Source organism: Trematomus bernacchii, unplaced genomic scaffold (genome assembly GCF_902827165.1).
Source record: "Trematomus bernacchii unplaced genomic scaffold, fTreBer1.1, whole genome shotgun sequence".
NCBI classification, from domain to species: domain Eukaryota; kingdom Metazoa; phylum Chordata; class Actinopteri; order Perciformes; family Nototheniidae; genus Trematomus; species Trematomus bernacchii.
The window spans coordinates 578,436-599,551 of NW_022987839.1; the positions used below are offsets into that span (position 1 = coordinate 578,436).

At 38.8% G+C, this 21,116-nt stretch overlaps 1 protein-coding gene across 3 annotated transcripts; it reads left to right on the forward strand.

The window, feature by feature from the left end:
* The first annotated feature begins 4,129 nt into the window (after nucleotides 1-4,129).
* On the forward strand, nucleotides 4,130-20,792 carry ap1m1 (adaptor related protein complex 1 subunit mu 1). 3 transcript variants are annotated; one of them, XM_034153111.1, is made up of 12 exons: nucleotides 4,130-4,327; nucleotides 5,795-5,951; nucleotides 6,073-6,140; nucleotides 6,256-6,386; nucleotides 7,475-7,622; nucleotides 7,805-7,931; nucleotides 8,803-8,945; nucleotides 12,505-12,576; nucleotides 12,801-12,959; nucleotides 13,207-13,332; nucleotides 19,566-19,641; nucleotides 20,006-20,792. In XM_034153111.1, the coding sequence occupies exons 1-12, from the start codon at nucleotides 4,286-4,288 to the stop codon at nucleotides 20,026-20,028; spliced, it is 1,272 nt and encodes a 423-aa protein (XP_034009002.1). In that variant the 5' UTR covers nucleotides 4,130-4,285; the 3' UTR covers nucleotides 20,029-20,792. The 3 variants fall into 3 exon arrangements, with proteins under 3 accessions (XP_034009002.1, XP_034009003.1, XP_034009001.1); XM_034153112.1 differs by having other exon boundaries at nucleotides 8,806-8,945; XM_034153110.1 differs by having other exon boundaries at nucleotides 4,131-4,327; nucleotides 8,800-8,945.
* Nucleotides 20,793-21,116: the final 324 nt, after the last annotated feature.

A 21,116-nucleotide genomic window follows, 5' to 3' on the forward strand; every position in this document is an offset into this window, starting at 1 on the left:
ATTCCTCGTAGGCCTACGTGTAAACCTACCTGGTAATAAACCTGTTTCTGATTATGATTATTTTGTATATCCAACACAGCTAGAGCTTCAACCAAGCAGTATTCTTAATGTTATTTTAATAGGCATATCACTCTGATAGCCTTGAGGGTATACTGTCTTCTTGCTAAAAAACAAAAGCAAAACAGATGTCCACTGGGTTTTAGAATGAGAGCAGAACTGCATATTATACACCAGACTCAGGGACAGTTTTATTCCACAGGCCATAAGACTGTTAAACACCTGAACTAAGAACATCCATAACATTCATCTGTTTGCAACTTACAAATGATGTATCATATCACTTGTATATAGACTCTTATGGCACTACTTCTTTTCTATTTTATTGTATTTACTTGCACTATTTTATCTGTTTTATTGTGTTGCACTGTTGGAAGAGCCTGGGACCTAAGATTTCCATCGACATAACTACACTGTGGCTATGTAGGCTACGAATGACAATAAAAGCCTTGAATCTTGAAAAGGTCCGCTCTTGTTCTGAAGGCAGAAATCGCTCCAGTTCCGGTGTTGATGTTTTACTTGATGCAGGTAAATCCAAATCCACGGCAGACAGGGGGCCATATGGATGACCTCATGCTGAGTGAATCAAGCTGCAGTACGTCAATGAATAACAAGTTTCAGCATGCAGCAGCAGAGACTCAAGTGGGACTGAAGTCATTCAGACCACAATAAAGCACATTTTTGTTTTTTACTAAGTGCATTTTTGTTTATTCATTATTGTCTTATTTGTTTTTCATGGGCAGTGGTGTAAAGTAACTAAGTAATTACGTGATAAAAATAAGAATTAAATAAATTACTTTGTTAAAACATTTCTTTATACAACTTGAAAAAATATCTAATAAAAAAATGTTTTACAACAAATGTTTTCATTACCTTTATAATCTTTGTGAGTTTTCATGTTTTGAGAGATGTTGTGTCTTCGCCAGCCTAAAGGGGACAGACCCTGCCTCCGAGGGACAAAAAAAGTCATCTAATCCAGTGGTTCTCAAACTTTTTTCAATAATGTACCCCCTTTGAAAAGAAATGTCAGCCAAGTACCCCCTGATCAGCGCAAAAACTATTTGTTAGGGACAAAATGCCTATATAAAGAGGTACAGTACAACGCTGCACCATGAGTGTCTGATTTATTAAAACAACAACCTTGTAACTGAGAAACACTTCATTTCTTATACTTATTTCAAATGTTTACAATCCATCACTAAATTCATGGAAAACCAATTTTAACATCATGCAATAACACTAAGATGACATTAGTTGCATTGAACTGATATTTTTAATAAGTTGTACTTACAATTTAGTGAGAAACATGGGCTTGTGCTTCACTGAGGATCTTTGTCATTCTCTGTGACAGGGAGGCAACTGCAGTTATTACACTTCGCGTTTTGAAACATGTACAACTCAAATAAAATAAAATAAATCAAAACAACTGTACATTAATTAAATACATTTGACATTTAGCTTGAGCTGGCTTTAATACTTTCTTTATGGTATTCAAATTGGGCTCAAGTAGAACCTTTACCCATGTATTTAGCTAGTTCTGAAAGAATAATCAACATTGTGCATAACAAGATAAAGCACTATAACACCTCTATCAGCTGACGCCAACAGGCAGGAGCAGGGAGACAAAACACTGAGAGCACAGCAGCCCAAGGTTGCAGGCTACTCTGAAAAATATAAAATATAAATCATATACTGGTTTGTTTAACACCTTTATGTTTACCACATCATTCCATATTATGTTTTTTCATAGTTTTGATGTCTTCGGTATTAATCTACAATGTAAAAAATAATCTAAATAAATCAAAACCTTCGAATGAGAAGGTGTGTCCAAACTTTTGACTGGTACTGTATGTGATCAAAGGTTTTCAAATGCTGCAGCAACTGTCATGGGGGGGCAGTGTGTGTGTGTGTGTGTGTGTGTGTGTGTGTGTGTGTGTGTGTGTGTGTGTGTGTGTGTGTGTGTGTGTGAGTGTTGTACATTCCTGCTTTTTTTTACTTCTTGCACCACAATTCTTTCTCAATGTTCTTCCAATGAAACTGTCACCTGTCAGGGTGTGTGACTTCCACAGCACTGATAAAAACACTCACATCCATAAACACACATGATGCGTGGACTCATTTGGCTTTGGTGATTGTTTTAGCATGAATTCAGTATCATTTTCCTTGACTCCTCCCAGGTAATGATTGCACAATGACCCACAGCATCTCTGTTCTCTATAATCCAATCATTTCAAATCAATCGTGCTGCTGTAGGCCTATAGCTCAGTGGTTAATGCAGGCAGTCTGTGACATTGACAGGTGAGAAACTAAAGAGGGGCTTCCACATGTGGCAGACCAGGCGAATGTACTGCCGGATTTGGCACCCCCAATATAGCTTTGTCCAGGGTGGTCGTACTCCCACCAAAATCACACTGGTGTTTGCTGTTCACCTGTACACCTGTATACCTGTTCACAGGTATTTGTGTTAAAAATGTAAGAAGTAAAAGTAAAAAGTCGTCAGAAAAATAAGTAGCGGAGTAAAATACTGATACCAGAAAAATGTACTTAAGTACAGTAACAAAGTATTTGTACCCCACTACTTCCCACCTCTGCTTCCCAGTCACTGCTGTGGAGTCTTTCCGCTTCCTGGGCACCATCATCACCCAGGACCTCAAGTCACTATACAAATGCTTGTGATGAACTGTTAGTCTAGATCACATGTGTTAAACTCAAGGCCCGGGGGCCAAATCAGGCCCTTGGTGGATTTAATTTCGGCCCGCAGGATAATTTTTAATTACTATTAGATCTGGCCCGCCGGTATATTGCACGCACACCTTCACTCCATCCTGAGGATTTCCTCAGCTCAGAGCCTGAGCCCAAACATTGATGAACTTGCACCCAAGATGAGATGCCAAGTATCTGGCTTGAACTAGCATCACAGAGCAGCACACTGAGTTTCAATGGATGTTTCCTTCTGCACTTTTTTTCTTGCGACAACAGGGCATGTTTGTTTTTTTCTTTGAGGGAAATTGTTTTTTTGAAGCTGTTGTTGGCCTGTGGAAAAATGTAATCATGAGAAATGACTCTGCAGATAGAGCCATAAGAAATGAATGCAACTCATTATTTAAGGTTTCATGTTGTTTTTATATAGGCAATAATTGAAGCTTTGTTAGTTCCAGGTTTAATATGTGCAATAAGTTCATTTCAGTAAGTTCTGCAATAAACATTGAACCAGTCCGGCCCTCGACTAGTACCCATTTTTTTATTTTGGCCCACTGTGTATTTGAGTTTGACACCCCTGGTCTAGATTCTAGAGTCTATTATGAATAAGTGTTGTTATTTACTGTTTCACCACAAACATTAAAAGCAGAAGTCCTTATACAGTACTTGGTGCCAGTCCCAAAACCCCAGCCTTCACTCTCGACAGGAAATAACTCCCAAGAAAATAAGTTGAAGAGTTCATAATGATATCAAAATGTGGGATTCATATTGGCAAGTACATTTATTATCCACAGACTTGTAAACTTACTATTTCACATATCAATTTGATGGAACATAATGAACTAATTCACTGAAACTCCTAAATTAAGTTATATCAAATACCGTATAAAGGGACTGTGGCAAATTGTATAACAGTGCAAACTAAAACTAAAACAAATACTGAGAACAATGGTAAGCTACAATGTGAAGTTTTATGCTTCACTGATTGGTAATTTACAGAGAACAAGGATGTAGCCATTGACAAGACATAGTAGCTACATACCTGTGCCTCCTTGGTCAACATGTCTGGTAGCATTAAATAAAAACAGTCCCGCTCTCTTTCCTCTTTGAGTCACTGTAATTTAATGTTGGCCATGGTAGCAAAAGAACAACTAAATAAATGTAAATGTTATGCAGCCTGTTGTTATTGTACTGACTGAGTGACTGACTGACAGTCGGACTAATTGTACTACTTATATGTCTTATTCTATGCCTTATTGTCAACATATTTGCCATTCAACCGATACATTCATACATTCAGATGTCTATGTAATAAATACATTGCAGTTTCAGTGCTTCCTCCCGCTCCACAGGGGGCGCTCGTTAGATCCATTGATGGTGTGACAAACGGGGAAGGGTGGCTTTTCCCTTTTTCAGTATTATGAATGAAAGCTTGTCCTTTGATTTTAGCCCTTAAATAGTTATTATCAAACATTGTCATTAAGCCGGTAATAAAGAGCTGAACTAAGCTCGCATAGATTAGTTCAAGATGTCTGCGAGTGCGGTGTATGTCTTGGATTTAAAAGGAAAGGTAAGATAACGGTCCAGCCTGCTAATGTTGCTAACCTGTCGTTAGCATAGCTAGCAGCTTTGCTAACACATTCCTCGTTGACAGATAAGGATGTGTATTGATCTGCAGCAGTGGGTATTGCATCGGCATTGGTTCATAGGCATTGTTTAGGGTTTGGCCTTTTATTTATGACTTTACATTGCACCTAAACATGGAGATCTGTTTAATGTGATGGTTTAACTGAAAATATTAGGCCACGTAGCGATGAGAAAACAAACAGGTGACCAGCTGTTAGCAGCAGGGGATGTCAAACTCTCTTCCTAATTCAGCGGTTTCACACATTTTTTCTTATATTGTAAACATGTCATACATATTACTTTATCATTTCAACTTATTTTCAACCGTGAGTGTATTCTGGTCAATTCGGCGTAACAGTTGTTAATCGATTTGCATTTCTTGCCATAAGAATCAGGCTTAACATCACCTGCAGGTCTGTTAAAGTGGAGTAAAACTGTAAAAGTAACAGGTGCTTTTCATTACATTTGCATCCTATAGCATCATAGACAAAGCAGATACTTGAAGGACAAATTGATGATTTAACTTTTTTCTTAGTCTAAATGAATGAAAACACAATGATAATATACTTGATTGTGTTTATATTGGTAACATCGCCCTTTGGCAACTGACCACCAGTTTTGGAAGAAGTACTCAGATCTTGACCTTGTACTTGATTAAAAGAAGAACTACCACAGAATAGGAACACTCTGTTACAAGTAGAAGTCCTGCAGTCAAAATGTTACTCAAGTAAAAGTACAAAAGTATCAGCATTCAAATATACTTAAAGTACCAAAAGTAAAAGTACTCATTATGCAGATTGGTCCATTTCAGAATAATATATTTTATGTTTTGATTATAACTATTGATGCATTAAAGTGTTATCAAAGCTGGTAAAGGTGCAGCTAGTTTAAATGACTTTGTATACTGTAGGGTAGCTTGGGCATTTACTCCAGGTGTAACTAAAGTCTGATTTAAGGGTTGATTATATTTCACATATATCCAAATCTGCAAAGTAACTACAATTTTTAAATAAATGTAGTGGAGTAAAAGTACACTATTTACCTCTGAATTGTAGTGGGGTAGAAGTACCACATAGCAAAACATTGAAATACTCAAGTGAAGTACAAGTCTCTCAAATGTGTACTTAAGTACAGTACTTGAGTAAATGTACTTATTACTTTACACCACTGGATATAACTTCATATGTCAACGTGAGATGTTTTCATTAGTGAGCACAAAACACTGACAATATATTTGATCTTAGCAGTATTACAGTATTATAACTTTATATCAATGATAGTTTTTATGTTTTCAGAACTACCAGAAGTGCTCTTGCATGTCCAATTTTTTAACTACTCCATCTGCTGCTAACATTCAGTAATCTTGCTTTTGCAAGCTGCATAAATTACATGTTTTCCAACTTAATTGTAGGTCCTGGTATGCCGGAATTATCGGGGAGATGTGGACATGTCAGAGATCGAGCACTTCATGACCCTTCTGATGGACAAAGAGGAGGAGGGGACCCTCTCTCCGATCCTGGCCCATGGGGGAGTTCGCTTCATGTGGATCAAACACAATAACCTCTACTGTATCCTTATGGTGCACTGCACACTGATTTGACCAAAGCAACTTGTTAACAGTTGGTATTATGTTTTCTACCCTGCTTTGATTTTCACCATTTGTTGCTAAAATTCTTAACATCATAACAGTGGTTGCAACATCTAAGAAAAATGCTAGCGTCTCGCTGGTCTTCTCCTTCTTGTACAAAATTGTCCAGGTAGGATTGCATGCTTTAATCAACACCATCAACAACATTTACATCAGAATTAGATAACAAGCAAAACGTATAAAGTCGTCAAACAGGATTATAAAACAGCTTTTGTGTTCTTCAGGTATTTTCAGAGTATTTCAAAGAATTGGAGGAGGAGAGCATCAGAGATAACTTTGTCATCATATACGAGCTGATGGATGAGCTGATGGACTTCGGCTATCCTCAGACTACTGACAGCAAAATCCTGCAGGAGTGAGTATCCTCTTTGCCATAGCCTCACTGCAATTACCTTTACATACACTCATTATACATATTATATATTAATACTGCCATTCTTGATTATTCTTGAGATTCTTAGTTGATTGTTGCCTAGTATATAAATACAAACATCTAACAAATGTTCATGAGTCTTCCTAAGAGTCCAAATTGATGTCTGATTAGTTATCAAAGTTAAGAAGCGTTGGGCCGAATGATCAAGAAACATCAGGGAGAAACAAAATAAATCAGCTTTTACAGACGGCTTTTATCAGAATCAGAATCAGAAACGGGTTTATTGCCAGGTAGGTTCACACATACGAGGAATTTGACTTGATGTCCTTGTGCAGACATAAAATATAACACAAAAAAATCTCCATATAAAACAACAAATCTAATATAAAACAACAAATATTTAAGGACACTGTAATAAAATATAGTTAGATAGCAATAAAATAAAGCAGTAATTTACAGCGAAATAGAATGCAGTGAATTATAGAATATGAAATATGAAATAAGAAATATGAAATATGTGCAGTAAGCAGTATTTGAACATTGTGTGCATTAATGTAATGCATATAGAGTCTACGTTGTGGCTGAGGTAAAGTGTCAGTGGGGGGGCCGGGCCTTGTTTAAGAGGCCGGTAGCGGGAGGGGAAGAAACTGGTCAGGTGGCGAGAGGTTTTGGTCGTGATGGAGCGTAGCCTCCTGCCAGAGGGGAGGGGGGTGAACAGTTTGTATCCAGGGTGGGAGGGGTCGGCCACTATCTTCCCTGCCCGCCTCAGGGTCCTGGAGGCGTGCAGGTCGGTAAAAAAAATCATCAAGTCAAGAGGAGCTTACTTTACTCAGCATATAGTACGGTAAATGACCGTTTGAACTCGCAACACTGTGGTTTTAGAAGACATGTAGCAAGCTAACTCTGGATTTCCCCCAACTGTTCCAAGTTCAGCAAAAAGTCAGACCATCCTCCCCTTCGTGACCATGACACTCTCTGTGCTCCTTTGATGCTTTCTGGGAACTTACTTCTGCAGACGGTCTTTCCTCTTTTCTCTATTTCGCCTCAGTGTTTACATTTTTGTCTCTCAGATACATAACCCAGGAGGGGCACAAGCTAGACACCGGCGCCCCACGCCCCCCCGCCACAGTCACCAACGCTGTCTCCTGGAGGTCAGAGGGCATCAAGTACAGGAAGAACGAGGTCTTCCTGGACGTCATTGAGTCAGTCAACCTCCTGGTACGGACTCCTTGTTTTAGAAGTGCAGTGTTGCTTAAGGAATGCCAGTCACAGTGATTGTAAACTTCCTCCCTTTGTGCGTCACAACAAAAGCTCGCTGATCGTGCTGTATTTTCTGTTGGCTGCTGTGAGAGTTTTCTTTTGTGGGGTTCTCTGTGACATTGTGATCTCGTTATTTACAGGTTAGTGCCAATGGCAATGTTCTGCGTAGTGAGATCGTCGGCTCCATCAAGATGCGTGTCTTCCTGTCGGGAATGCCTGAGTTGCGGCTCGGTCTTAATGACAAGGTTCTGTTTGAAAATACTGGAAGTGAGTAATTTCCTAGCTACAGACTTTGGTCATATCGTGTTAACACATGATTTGGGATGTGGGAGGAGCTGCCTGATGGACCATTTGATGACGATAAATGACCCTTTCCAACTATAGTGACAGTTGGACGGTTCATCCTGGTACACTTTGTCCTACATCGGGGGTGTCCAAACCTTTTTCACAGAGGGCCACATACAGAAAAATATAAGAGGGGCTGGGCCACTCACTAGAGGTATTTTGCCTCATAAGTTCTGTTATAAGTTGGAAAAGTCAATCCAATGTAGGTCAATTATTCTTGATACTTGAAAATGCTTTAAGAAAGAAAACAGCTCACAGCTCTCCAGAGGGTTTCATTTATTTTGTTGGCAGCTAATCCCTAAAACAGAAGCTTCAGATTACTTATAAGAGGAAATATGAAGGGTAGATTTCAAGGTTGTTATGTTAATTTGTTATTGGGCTTTTTTCTTATCAACTTAGATTTGTTAGAACATGTTTTCAACTTTAATTGACTGAATTTATTTGAAAATTGGGCCTATTAACACATGAATACTGTGTAATATATTTGAACATATATATTTAAGAAGTACAATATAAGACAAGCAGAAGTTTATTATTCTTAAGTCATTATACTTTTTTAATTTAATGAGTGAGGGCCGTTTCAAAATGGTCTGTGGGCCGCATTTGGCCCCCGGGCCGTAGTTTGGACACCCCTGTCCTACATCATATATACTACCTCATGCTTATTGGAAAAACACAATGATTAAAAGCCCAAAAATATGAAGTCTGCATAACTTTTGTATTTTCCTGACATGCAAGGACAGTATTCTTATTTTTTTGTCCTTTCACTATTCTCTCTTATGTTTTCTTGGAGGAGGAAAGAGTAAATCTGTAGAGCTAGAGGATGTGAAGTTCCACCAGTGTGTCCGTCTGTCTCGCTTTGAGAACGACCGCACCATCTCCTTCATTCCTCCCGATGGAGAGTTTGAACTCATGTCCTACCGCCTCAACACTCACGTGAGTACTCTAGATCCCCACTCTAATCCACCAGCAGGACCAATAGATCTCGCCAAGCAGCAAATCCCTCCACAGGCTGGTACTTGTTTGTGAATATAATACATTTCCCTGCATGCCTTACGCCATGAATCAGAGTACAAGGCACAATTCTCAAGTTAAGCTTGTAACATGTCAACTTTCTTTATTACGTCAAATTAAATCAGTGAGTTTATAGAATTCACTACAAACATGTACACTAGAAAAAAGTGTTTGAGTGCTTTACAATAATGAATCAATCCATTTGTTTTCTGGACAGCAGTTTGCACAAATATTTGTTTAACATGGAAAGATCCTTAAGCTATCCTAGTTGTTATAGTGTGGTACTTGTGTGCACACTTTGTCAGTCTAAGAGACAAGCATTTGAAATGATTCATAAAAGTCATATGTTGTTTTGCCTGAGTCCCTGTTATTGCAATGTCGGTGGCATAGGTCGGTGGTCAGACATTTATTGGAAATACGGCAGAATTTCACTTTAACCACAGTTGAATAAGGACCAAAGATTCCAGTAGATTAAATGACTAAATGTGGTATTTCATGTTTTATTTATTTATTTTCACTTGCTCAAATTGTGAAGCAGCATACCAGGATGACTCTTGTTATTCCTTTTTTAAAAACTTTTTATTTTTTATAAACAAACAACCAGACAGACAGCACAATAGCAGTTGGTAAACAAGTAGGATGACAACAGTGTGATTCGAGTCCGACAGGACACAAAACAAAACAAATAAAAAAGGACTCCGACAGGACAAATAAAACAACATAAAAAACTAAAGGTTCAAGGTTCTTTATTGTCAAACTAACATAGCTACAGAGTAATTATGTCGTTGAAAATCTTATGTCACAGGCTTCTCCAACAATGCAACATAATAATAATAATACAGATAGTAAAAGTAATACAAAAAGAAAAATAGTTCTAAAATAAAGTGAGTATGTGGAATAGTACAGTACAAGGCTCTGAGTCTAAGTCCATTATTAATAACGTAATGAAAAAGTAGAAATCAAACAATGTGTATAAATGGAACAAAAAGACCAAACATATCAAATAAAAACATAGCACTTGTTGGTCAGTCAGCCGCCCACTAATCACAGTTTAACACCGTAGGTCCACCACCCTATTGCACAGAGACATCCGGCATGTCCAGCTCCCGTATATACCTGTAGAAGGGGTTCCACATCTTGTGGAATTTCCCCAGGGAGCCCCTCACTATGCACCTTATTTTCTCGAGTTTGGCTGAATTTAGGACTTCTTTTAACCACAAGGTGTGTGAAGGGGATATTGGAGACTTCCACATGAGCAATATCAGGCGTCTGGCTAGTAAAGTAACAAAGGCTATGTAGGCTGTCTCCAGAGAAGAGAGTGGCCATGTGGGTGGGGTTACACCAAACAGTGCGGTCATAGCATTAGGAGCGATCGGTTTTCCAGTGATTTCTGACAGTGATCTAAAGATTTCAGTCCAATAAGAGTGTAAGACCGGACAAGACCAGAACATGTGTGCATGACTCGCCGGTGCTTGGCTACATCTGTCACAAGTTGGGTCCACCTCCTTATATATTTTAGAGAGCCTGAGCTTAGTAAAGTGTGTGCAATGCACAACTTTGCACTGACTTTTGTTATTCCTGACAGCCACTCTCCCCCTGGTTTGCCGGTAATATTTAAAAAAACTGTAAATCCTAAATTGCCCTTTAGAAAGCTTATATTGAGTAACAACTTTCTTTGAAGGCACAGTCAGTTAGAACATATTTATACAGAACACTTCTCACCTGGAAATAATGAAAGCAATGACATCTCGGCCAAACCTGCCTTTTCTGAAAGAGGGGACATTTCTAAAACAACAACCAGCATACTCATGATAGAAATTGGATTATCATATGCAATGAGAAAAAGGGAAAAGGCTATCAACAAGCACTTTAGGTTAAGAAAGTTTAAATCGGCATCACATTTTCAATAAATGTTTCACAACAGGACTGCCAGTAAGTAGGGAAGTAGTACTCTCTGTCGTTGTCGCAACAATGTAATGTGCTTCCAAAGAAGTCTCTCTTTGATTGACCAACCACATTGAAACATTTAGTTCCTGGTTTTCTTCATAAAATAAATCGTATGACTTAGAGTAGTTACCTGTTATAACGCCTCTTTCCCCAGACCAAACAACAAACAATAACAAAACAGAGTGGCATCAAACACAACAAAGAAGTGACATAGTTCTCATTAAACTGTAAAATATCTGTTTGTATCCTGGTCGCAATTATAAAATAGACACCCATTGATTGGATAAAGATTGTTATTTATTTTCAACGATTAGTTCTTCTTCTGATCGACTGCTTTATTGTTGTCAGGTTTTTTGCACTTCCCTAATATCATTATCAGTATTTCATTCAAAAATGTTGTCTAGGCCAGTTTCATACTGTATGTCCATACTCTCGGCACAAGTTGCAAAACTACACAGGCTATCCGGTGACCCCCCCCCCCCCCCCCCCCCCCAATGTTGTGCAATGTGTGTTTTCCCCTTAATTCTCTTTACAACACTGAGAGCACATCGGCTGGGTTTCCACAGATTCATAAAAAATCTTTAAATCCATCCCTTTTGTATTTCAAAAATAAGGCCTTACCTTTTTAAAGTCTTAAAAATGCTTATACGTGGGAAGTAGATTTGTACTATCTTTTTATATAATTTTTTGTCTTATATTTTTTATATGAAATCTCAGAAGTATTTGGTGACTTCTATTTAAAAACCGTTCTGTGGTCTTAAAGGTCCCATGTCATGGCCATTTCTACTGATCATAATTCCATAGAATAGATTTTTATTGTGCAATTTTCCAAACTCACATTGGTTTCACGGCTTGTTGGAGCTCCTGCCCCCCCCTCCCTATGAGCCCACTGTGCTCTGATTGGTCAGCTCGCCCACTCTGTTCTGATGAGTCCACCACCGTTACAGCGGAACATCAGTGATTATGTGTTACAATGGCGTTAGCAACCAGCAAATGACACCAGTAATGACAAACAGATGAGAATGCTGCGTGGGGTCGGACGTTGCACGGCTCGCTGCTGCGAGGAGCGGACAGTGTGAGCTGGGTTCATTTCCTGCACGAGGCACACCTACAGCGTCACAGTTTCGCCGCTGAGAGAGTGTGTGTGTGAGAGGAGCTGTACCTGTTCCTGGAAGATAAAGAGAAATCTCCAACGAGGCGTTCTGGGGCAGCAAAGACAGGTCTTTTCTGTGTTAGAGTTGTACTCGCTACAGGGTGTACTTTGAGGGTTTGTGACTTTGCAGACCGTTTACATTCATAAAAACCTTCATAACACACAAGTGGACGGGTAATAACCGGAAAAGCATGACATGGGACCTTTAAGTTTAAAAAAGGGCTTAAATCTATCTTGTTTAAAAACCTGATTTTGTTGTAGTAACGTCTGCTCTCCACCAGGTGGTGACAGTGTCATATGATATTTGAACTTGCATGCATGTTCACTGTACTAAAGCGTCTTAAAACTATTTTTGATAACACGTGTGTTTTATATCTTCAGGTGAAGCCTTTGATCTGGATTGAGTCCGTCATTGAGAAGCACTCCCACAGTCGTATCGAGTACATGATCAAGGCAGGTCACTTTTGCACTCATGTCATTTATAACATCTTTATTGTTGTCAAACCTTTGTGCTATAATTATTTGGAGAGAAGATAGTTATTTGACAGTAATGCAGTTCACACTGGGTCAAGGCATGTTTGTACATGTACATATTCAATACTATAATTAGGTTATAATTAAAGCCCTGTTCAGGCGGGGCACCGTGTTAAACTTGACTTTCTTGTTTCTCCGCTCAGGCGAAGAGTCAGTTCAAGAGGCGTTCCACGGCCAACAACGTGGAGATCCACATTCCTGTGCCAACGGACGCTGACTCACCCAAATTCAAGACCACAGTGGGCAGCGTGAAATGGGTGCCTGAGAACAGCGAGATCGTCTGGTCAATCAAGTCCTTCCCTGTGAGCTGAAATCATGACTCACCAGTATCATACAGAGGGTTAAAAATGACTCTTGATGTTATGTCTGGGTTTTTATGCAATACCGTAAGAATTTAGTTTGCAGTTTGGTTGTTTTCGTGACTTCATGGTGGAGAGAAATGTCAGATTTTCTACAGTTCATGTTTATATGAAGTCATTCCTTTTAGTGTTAAACACAAGAGGTTTCCAGAGTGTTGTTTGATAGAGTTTCTGCTTTGTTTTCTCACAGGGTGGAAAGGAGTATTTGATGCGAGCCCACTTTGGTCTGCCGAGCGTAGAGGCTGAAGACAAGGAGGGGAAGCCACCAATTAGTGTCAAGTTTGAGATCCCATACTTCACCACCTCCGGCATCCAGGTACATCCCACGCTAACACACACACACACACGCACGACCTCTGTCAAACGCTTCTGTCAGTTCACTTGTCTGACCTACTTGCAGCAGCATGCGTCCAGATCTAAGATAAGGTGAACATATATTTCCCTTGTATTAGATTTAAGACAACATTTTATTTAAAAAGAAAGGTGTTTATCACAGGAGAATGCACAAACTGTTTACAGTCCAAGTTGTGTTTATCATTCCTAAACCATCTGGGAGCAGGTGCAAACAAATGCTACTGCATTCGCACCTGCTGTTTTACCATCACAAAGGCCTGCATAGTGCACATATTTTGCGGTTGTCAGTTGTTTCCTTGTCATCCTGGATTTATAATGTATAGCCCTGTCTCTCATATAAACGATGTCTCTCTAGAGAAAGAATTTAAGCAATTTACATCCTGTTTTTGGCCAGAGGGGGCAGTAAGGGCACTTTTAAACAGCGCTTCTCTCTTTCTTACTGTTGAACTATCCAGAAAGCAACTGCTCATCAGTTTACACTGGCCTCTGCATTTGTGTTAAACACAGTGATAGAAAATGTCATTCTTATTTACAGGTAAGTAGATTCATTGGAATTTGATTGTGATTCCCATGACACTAAGAGAGAAGCTAATGTTTTTCTTCATGTCTGAATGAAAACTTGCTGACCGCAGACTTACACAGATGTGCTGCTCTGACTGTATAATCACAGTTGTCCTGTGATTATACGTGTTGCACCACAGAAACACAAAATTAAGTTTTCCCATGTCCTGATGTGAGGAAACAATGGCAACTTGACAAACTCCATTTGAAAATATCATATTATTGCCCAAAAAACAAACATTTAGTTTTCCATAGGTACATTTACATACATCTCCCTCAGTGTTACAGTAACCTGACATTGTGCTGCATTTTTTTCAAACAAGATGTGATGCTAAATCCACAAGTTGTAAAAAACAGTGCTTTAAATTGAATGCCAGGTTTTAAGGGACGTAAGACAAGTAATACATGTCACTGCCTCAAATAATTTGCAGAATATGGTCATGGTAGGTTAAGCTTCATAAGCAGAACTGAGTAATAACTTCAAGAAATAACAATAAAATAAGTATTTGTAAAGTAACTTGTTATTGAGCAGCCATGGTTTATAACAGTGTAAGAATTTGTAAATGTAATATAAACACTTACTTTAATAAAGAATTGCATATTTGTTTAACATTAAGCTCTTTAAATGTGTTGTTTTCAGCTGATTGAGGCCTGAATCTCTCCTTTAAACACACTGTATCTACTTCTTAACGTTATCCGTGCGTTCTGTTCAAAGCTCATAGAAAAGTCATATTTTCCAGCTTCTCCACATTTCCTATGATGATATTTAATGAAACCTCATTAACTCGTATGGACATTACGCAGCCCACTCGGAAACGAGAAGCTTGAACCCAAGATAATTGAAATATGTGATACTTTGAATTGGGGTGGTGTTTGGCTGAACATGCATTCTGGCCATTTTAATTTGGCAGCTGTCAGAACTCATCTCTTTTTGCCTCTTCCATATTTCCAATCCAAAAATGAACCGATGCTGGGATAAAAGAAAGTGCATCCAGTCATAGTGCCGAGACAACTGGAGGTGTCGCATGTCTTGTTCATACCCATGAGATAAACACATGTCCAACATTCCAGTAATAGTACTTTTTAAATTAAGGTTTAGTTTTGTTTATGAATGATATTTCTACTGATGAGTTTATCAAAATCTTGTTGTTACATTGCTCTTTTTGGGGGGTTCGGGGTATCTTTCTGCATCTTATTGTGCACTAATATAAAAAAACTTTTCTCAATATTCACAATTATTTATTTATTAAAGCTTCAAGTTGGTCATAATGTACAATTATGGCTTTTCTTTGATATTTAACATGCACTTTAAGCAACTCACACCTCTGTGTTTTGGAAAATAGCCATTTATTAGATATTTGGCACAACATAATCGAAAATAATAGATAAGTGAATAAAACTCAAGTTAATATGAAAACAAGAAAATTATCCACAATGTCATCTCTGTAGAACTGGATCTGACTTGCTCATCTGTTTGGTCGATAGATCCTCTTTTTGTGGTTTTCAACAAACCATTGCTTGCTTGTATTCAAACACAAGAAAGCTGAGTATTTTTCTGTTCCCCTCAATCTCGACACACCCTTTGAGCAGAAATGCAATGTGCTTAGTGGTAATCGTGGAAAAAAATAACCACATTAATATAAGATGATTTCAAACAAACATGCAAAGACATCGGAGCTTTTGACCTTTTAATTTATCATTCTGTTGATTAGGCTGACTAGAACCAGAGTGGGAGAAGTACTCACATCTTGTACTTAAGTTAAAGTAGAAGTACTCGCATCTTGTACTTAAGTTAAAGTAGAAGTACTCACATCTTGTACTTAAGTTAAAGTAGAAGTACTCAGATCTTGTACTTAAGTTAAAGTAGAAGTACTCGCATCTTGTACTTAAGTTAAAGTAGAAGTACTCACATCTTGTACTTAAGTTAAAGTAGAAGTACTCAGATCTTGTACTTAAGTTAAAGTAGAAGTACCAGCGTGTAGGAATACTCTGTTACTCAAGGTTAAGTTATTCAAACGTATATACATTTATTAAAAGTAGAAAAGTATTGGCATCAAAATACACTTAAAGTACCAAAAGTACTTATTATGCAGATCGGTACATTTCAGAATAATATATATAATGTGTTTTAATTGTTATTATTGATGCATCAAAGTGTTTGTTACAGCTGGTAAAGGTGCAGCTAGTTTTAATAACTGTGTATACTGCAGGGTAGATTGTGAATTGACTCCAGGTGTGACTAAAGTCTTATTTAAGAGTTGATTATATTTCACATCATTAATCCAAATCTGTAAATGAACTAAAACGTTTTAAATGAAATACATGTAGTGGAGTAAAAGTACAGGATTTGCCTCTGAATTGTAGTGGAGTAGAAGTACAAAGTATCAAAACATGGACATACCAAAGTGAAGTACAAGTATCTCAAAATCGTACTTAACTACAGTACTTGAGTAAATGTACTTCCCACCTCTGACTAGACAAACCTAAATAAAACAAATTAAACCCATGTAATAAACAACAGAGAATCAATTCAATTTATAGCTTCCTTGATAAAAACCTGGATAAATGTCAAGATGGCAGACGTTACCGCAGCATCCTGGCAAGGACAAGAAGATTCGGAGACAGTTTCTTCCCCGCGGGCAGTGAGACTGTTAAAAAATTGAACTGTTGAAACAACATCAAACATTCAACTGCTACTCAGTAGTATGTATCTAATATCTAATATATATATATCATTCCAATAACTTGTATATAGACTCATACTGCACTATTCCACATCATAACTTTATTTCATTTTTATAACTATTATTATTTTTGTATTGCTCTTGCTCTTATTGTTATTATGTTATGTTATTATGTTGCATTGTTGGAGAAGCCTGTGACATAAGATTTTCAACTGCATAATTACTCTGTAGCTATGTCAGATTGACAATAAAGAACCTTGAACCTTGAACCTTGAAGATTGATTTATGTTAAATCTGTATCTACTTGGAAGCCAAGAAATCTTCATATTCTTAAACTCCATTGCTCCACGGGGAGATGTTTTATTAAGGTCATACAAATATGTGACAACTTAACTACAATTGATATGAACATGTAAGGTTTAGGCCCTACATTTCATTCTCAACTAGTTTGAGATGCCATATAATGTTTTTCACTGGGTTCAACCTAAAATACGTTTGCTGTAGTTTGAGCTGTTCACTAGTTCCCATGTTGTTGTAGGTCTCCACGGTTTATCTGTCTGTCAACCCAAATGCATAAAAACTCTCAGTGTTTGCAATCACACTGTGGTGCGCCCACCATCTCAGAGGCAACATTTTAAGAGCCATATTCCCATCGAACTGCTGCACTAGGCCCTTAACCTTTTCTTTATTACAGGGCAGCAGCAGACTGGCTCTCAGGCTCTAATGCATCCCAGTATCACCACTCTGTACGTGTGAGAAGAGGCCGTGAAGCTTAATTAGACACATGTAAATATCAAAGCATGAGAAAGTTCCTCTTAACTCCACCACAAAGTGTAGGGGAGAGCACATGTGAAGTGTGTATGATGCACATAACTGTACCTTAAGACATTTAACTAGAAATGGAGTAGCCCAACACTTTTCAGTTCAAATAAAAGTGTTTTCCAAATCTCCTGTCTTTAGGTGATGCTGAGGAACACCAAGACATGTTGCTTTTTGGGACAAACTTCTCCTAAATGCTTTAACAATCCAGACCACACATGTAGTCTGTACTTACCAAACGAGATACAGCAAACATCCTCCTTTTCCCCTTCTCATCTTACAAGCCATAATGATATTTTGCGGAGGGATGGCTTTTGATGCCGTTTTGCTGACTGCGTACCCACGGTCAGCTCGACGGCACGTTGGCCGCCGGCTTCAGGGAGAAGTGCTGTGCCGGCAGACTCTGTGATCCCGAGTCTATGTGTTTGTCGTCATGTGTCTGGTGGCCGCGCGGTCGCTCTCTCTGACCTCACTCTGTAGTGGAAGGTAATAACAAGGCGGCCCACAGAGTCCTGCCGTGTCTGTCCGGCTCTCGGCTGGGAACCGGCGTGATGGAGACACGGCACGGCTCTCAGAGAGGGGTCCTGTCAGCCCTTAAAATGTCCGTGCTTGCACTCCTGCTGATTTTTTTGTTCGCAGGACTTTGTATTTATTCTTTATTTAGCAAAAATGCAGGAATGTTGTGGGAAGGATATTCCTAAAGGAGCACACTGAAGGATGGATGATATGTCTGTCATTTTCTTTTTGTAGTGCAGAGTGACTTATTGCTACCACACTTTATGGCGATGCAGCAGCAAAGGTACAGTGCAGATAAAAGGCATTAAAAAATAAAAGGCAGCGTTGCATATTAGATAAAAACACAAGCACACATTAGTTAGAATATAAACAAATAAGTACATCATTGGAAAAAATAGTAGGGTTTTAAAAAAAGTAACATTAACACATTGTTAAGCTACATTAAATGATTTAACACAGAAAAGTAAGTTCACAGTTTAAATATGGAGAATTGCTAGAAATGATTTTAAAATAAATGTTTCTTTACATGTTACCAACATGGACAGATTGTTACAGTGAGATAAGTTTGAACAGTTTTCTCCCACATGACTGTTAAAACACAATGTACTATCATGTCGAGTGACGGGCAGGATATTTTTAGCCCATCTTCTCGTAATTCAGCTCTGTCGTAACATTGGGTTGGGGAAATATCGGTTAATGGCTTGTGAAAGTTGTATCTTGATAATGCTGATGTGCATTTTTTTTTCACATCCAGGCGCCCGAAAAACAGTTATGTAAATTCACTTTGTGAGTGCCTTGAAAGCTGTTCTGTATCTGCTTCCCTCTTCTTAGTGTGACTTTTACTACTGCCAACTTCCTCATCAACAACACCACTCTTACTACAGCTTTCTGCATGCTTTATGCCCCTGAAAATGTGACTTTTAATATTGAGTATTAGCTATTAATAATAGAAAGGTCCTTTGCAGGGATATGTACGCCTCAGAAGTCAAAATAATGAATAAGTATACTATTTCATAGACAATTAAACTGCACAATGCTCTAACCCTTCTTAGATATTTTTGTTTAAACACACTAAATACTTAGAATGAGGTACAGTGCTATAAAAGGGGCTTGTTTGGAAGTCCTGTGTTGTAGCCAGTTATTTGGGGTCTCTTTATGGATATTGTTTGCTTTTCTCCGTGTGCCTGTGTGCAGTCAATCCATTTTTGTTTTTCCACAGAGCAAAGACTTGCAGCTAAAAGTCCATAAATTGTTTGCTCACATTTTCCGTTTTTGGGAACATATTTATATTTTGGTTTGTCTGTATGTGTAAGCCCAGTGATCGACTGGCAACCTGTTTCCTGGCTCACCCAGTGCATGCTGGGAGGGGCCCCAGACCTCTGTGACCCTGCATGCAATACATTTAGACTACAGATGGAACATGTTTAGGTTAAGTTAGTTTTACCTTGGCAAATAACTTCAACAAATGACTTACACTAAGAACACACTGCATTGCAGCAACTTGCATCATCTCCTGCAATGAAGTGCTAACCTAAAAACAGCTTGAATTTAGTGTTTAAATAAAAGTCTAAACACTTGTTCCTCTCGGTCATAACCCTTTGTTTTCCCTCTTCAGGTGCGTTACCTGAAGATCATTGAGAAGAGTGGATACCAGGCCCTGCCGTGGGTGCGCTACATCACCCAAAATGGAGGTAGGTTAAGAGTTCAGTGCCCATATGTGCAGATCTTAGGCAACAGTTGGGCAAGGCAGTGCAATGTGGTGTGAACCAGCCGGTGCGGTTCTATGTGTAGGCAATGTGGCAACGTCCTGCAAAATGTGAGAAATTGAACTTTTTGTTTTTGTCGAGCTTCCCTGATCTTAACAGCGATTTACCAAGGTTGCACATGTTGGTCTTTTTGCTAATGTTGCCACTAATTGCCAAACATCCTCATCTCATTTCCTTTGTATTCCATTCATTCTGGGTGGAAAGCTTCAGCTGCCTACACTTGATTTCTCTCCGATTCTCTCTTTTTCTTTTGTACATTTGATTAAGTCTTTGTCCATTTCCTCCTCAGATTACCAGCTCCGGACCCAGTAGGCAGCGCCTCCGCCGGCAGTAGGCAGGTGGAAATCAGAGGGGGCGGCGAGGGGCCGCTAATGCGCTATCAATGGCAGGTGTCAGTCATGAGACCACAGGACTTTCTTTCTTTTGTTTAGTTTTTGTATTTGTTAAAGTTTTATTGATTTCCGATCAGTGCAAATATTAGATGCAGCCTTCAGTTTAAAAAAAAGAAAAACAATGATTGTGTGTTACTACTGTGTGGCTCATAATGTGAGCAAGGCCAAGAAGAGCAGGAGTAATGTTTACATCCAACACATACAGCAGAGAGATGCACACAATCCTTCACAATGGGTCAAAAGGTTTAAAAGAGTATGTTACACATTTTTCTTTCAAAGTTACTGTAATCACAATAACACTCTTTGTCAATCTGAGTTTGACATGAAGCTGCTTCGTTCTGCCACAATCCCTATTTGTTGATTATCTGTATATATTTGTTACATGTTAATGAACTTCAGTGTTATATGTTCAACGATTGTACATTTAAATGCTTTTTTTTTTATCACCTCAATGTGATGCCATTGATACATGCCAGAGCAATGTCCTCCTGCACGGCTGTTTTGCTTTTCATCCGTTTGCCTCCTCTGCCATTCAGCTTTGCAGAAAATATGAAGTTTATGTCACGCGGTCAACAGAGTACCAGTTAAAAATCCCTCTTTTCCATCCCCAAAACATGTTCCCCTTCTCCCCGTCTGTAGCCACACATTTTAAATCATTAAATGTCTATTTAGAGAAAACTGTTCCATCGCTGCCCTGCGTCATTTTGTGTGTGATGTCACTGCAGTCATCACAGTTAGCTGTCGTCTGCGAGCACCTGTCCCACAAAAGAGGAATGCTGAATGGAGTGGAAAACTCTGCAGAGAGAGAGACAGAGGAGGGGGTTTCCTGTATCACGCTTGTGGTTTGTAGCAAACCCTGGATGGTTCTTTCCATCCCGTCCTGGAGGTCTTTGCAAACACTGCGACTCTTAATACTGAAGGCCCGTGAAATCATAGGCTATTGAGCGCCGGCACTCCGTAAACACACAGGAAAGCAGGGAAGGATGTGACTCAAGCTGTGGTCAGCGG

Bases quoted from the DNA above. Each gene is read 5' to 3' on its own strand.
- ap1m1 (XM_034153110.1), top strand. From the start codon at position 4,286: ATGTCTGCGAGTGCGGTGTATGTCTTGGATTTAAAAGGAAAG. The intron at 5,952-6,072 runs GTATCCTTATGG...ACATCATAACAG, and splicing joins CAAACACAATAACCTCTACT to TGGTTGCAACATCTAAGAAA. The intron at 6,141-6,255 runs GTAGGATTGCAT...TGTGTTCTTCAG, and splicing joins TCTTGTACAAAATTGTCCAG to GTATTTTCAGAGTATTTCAA.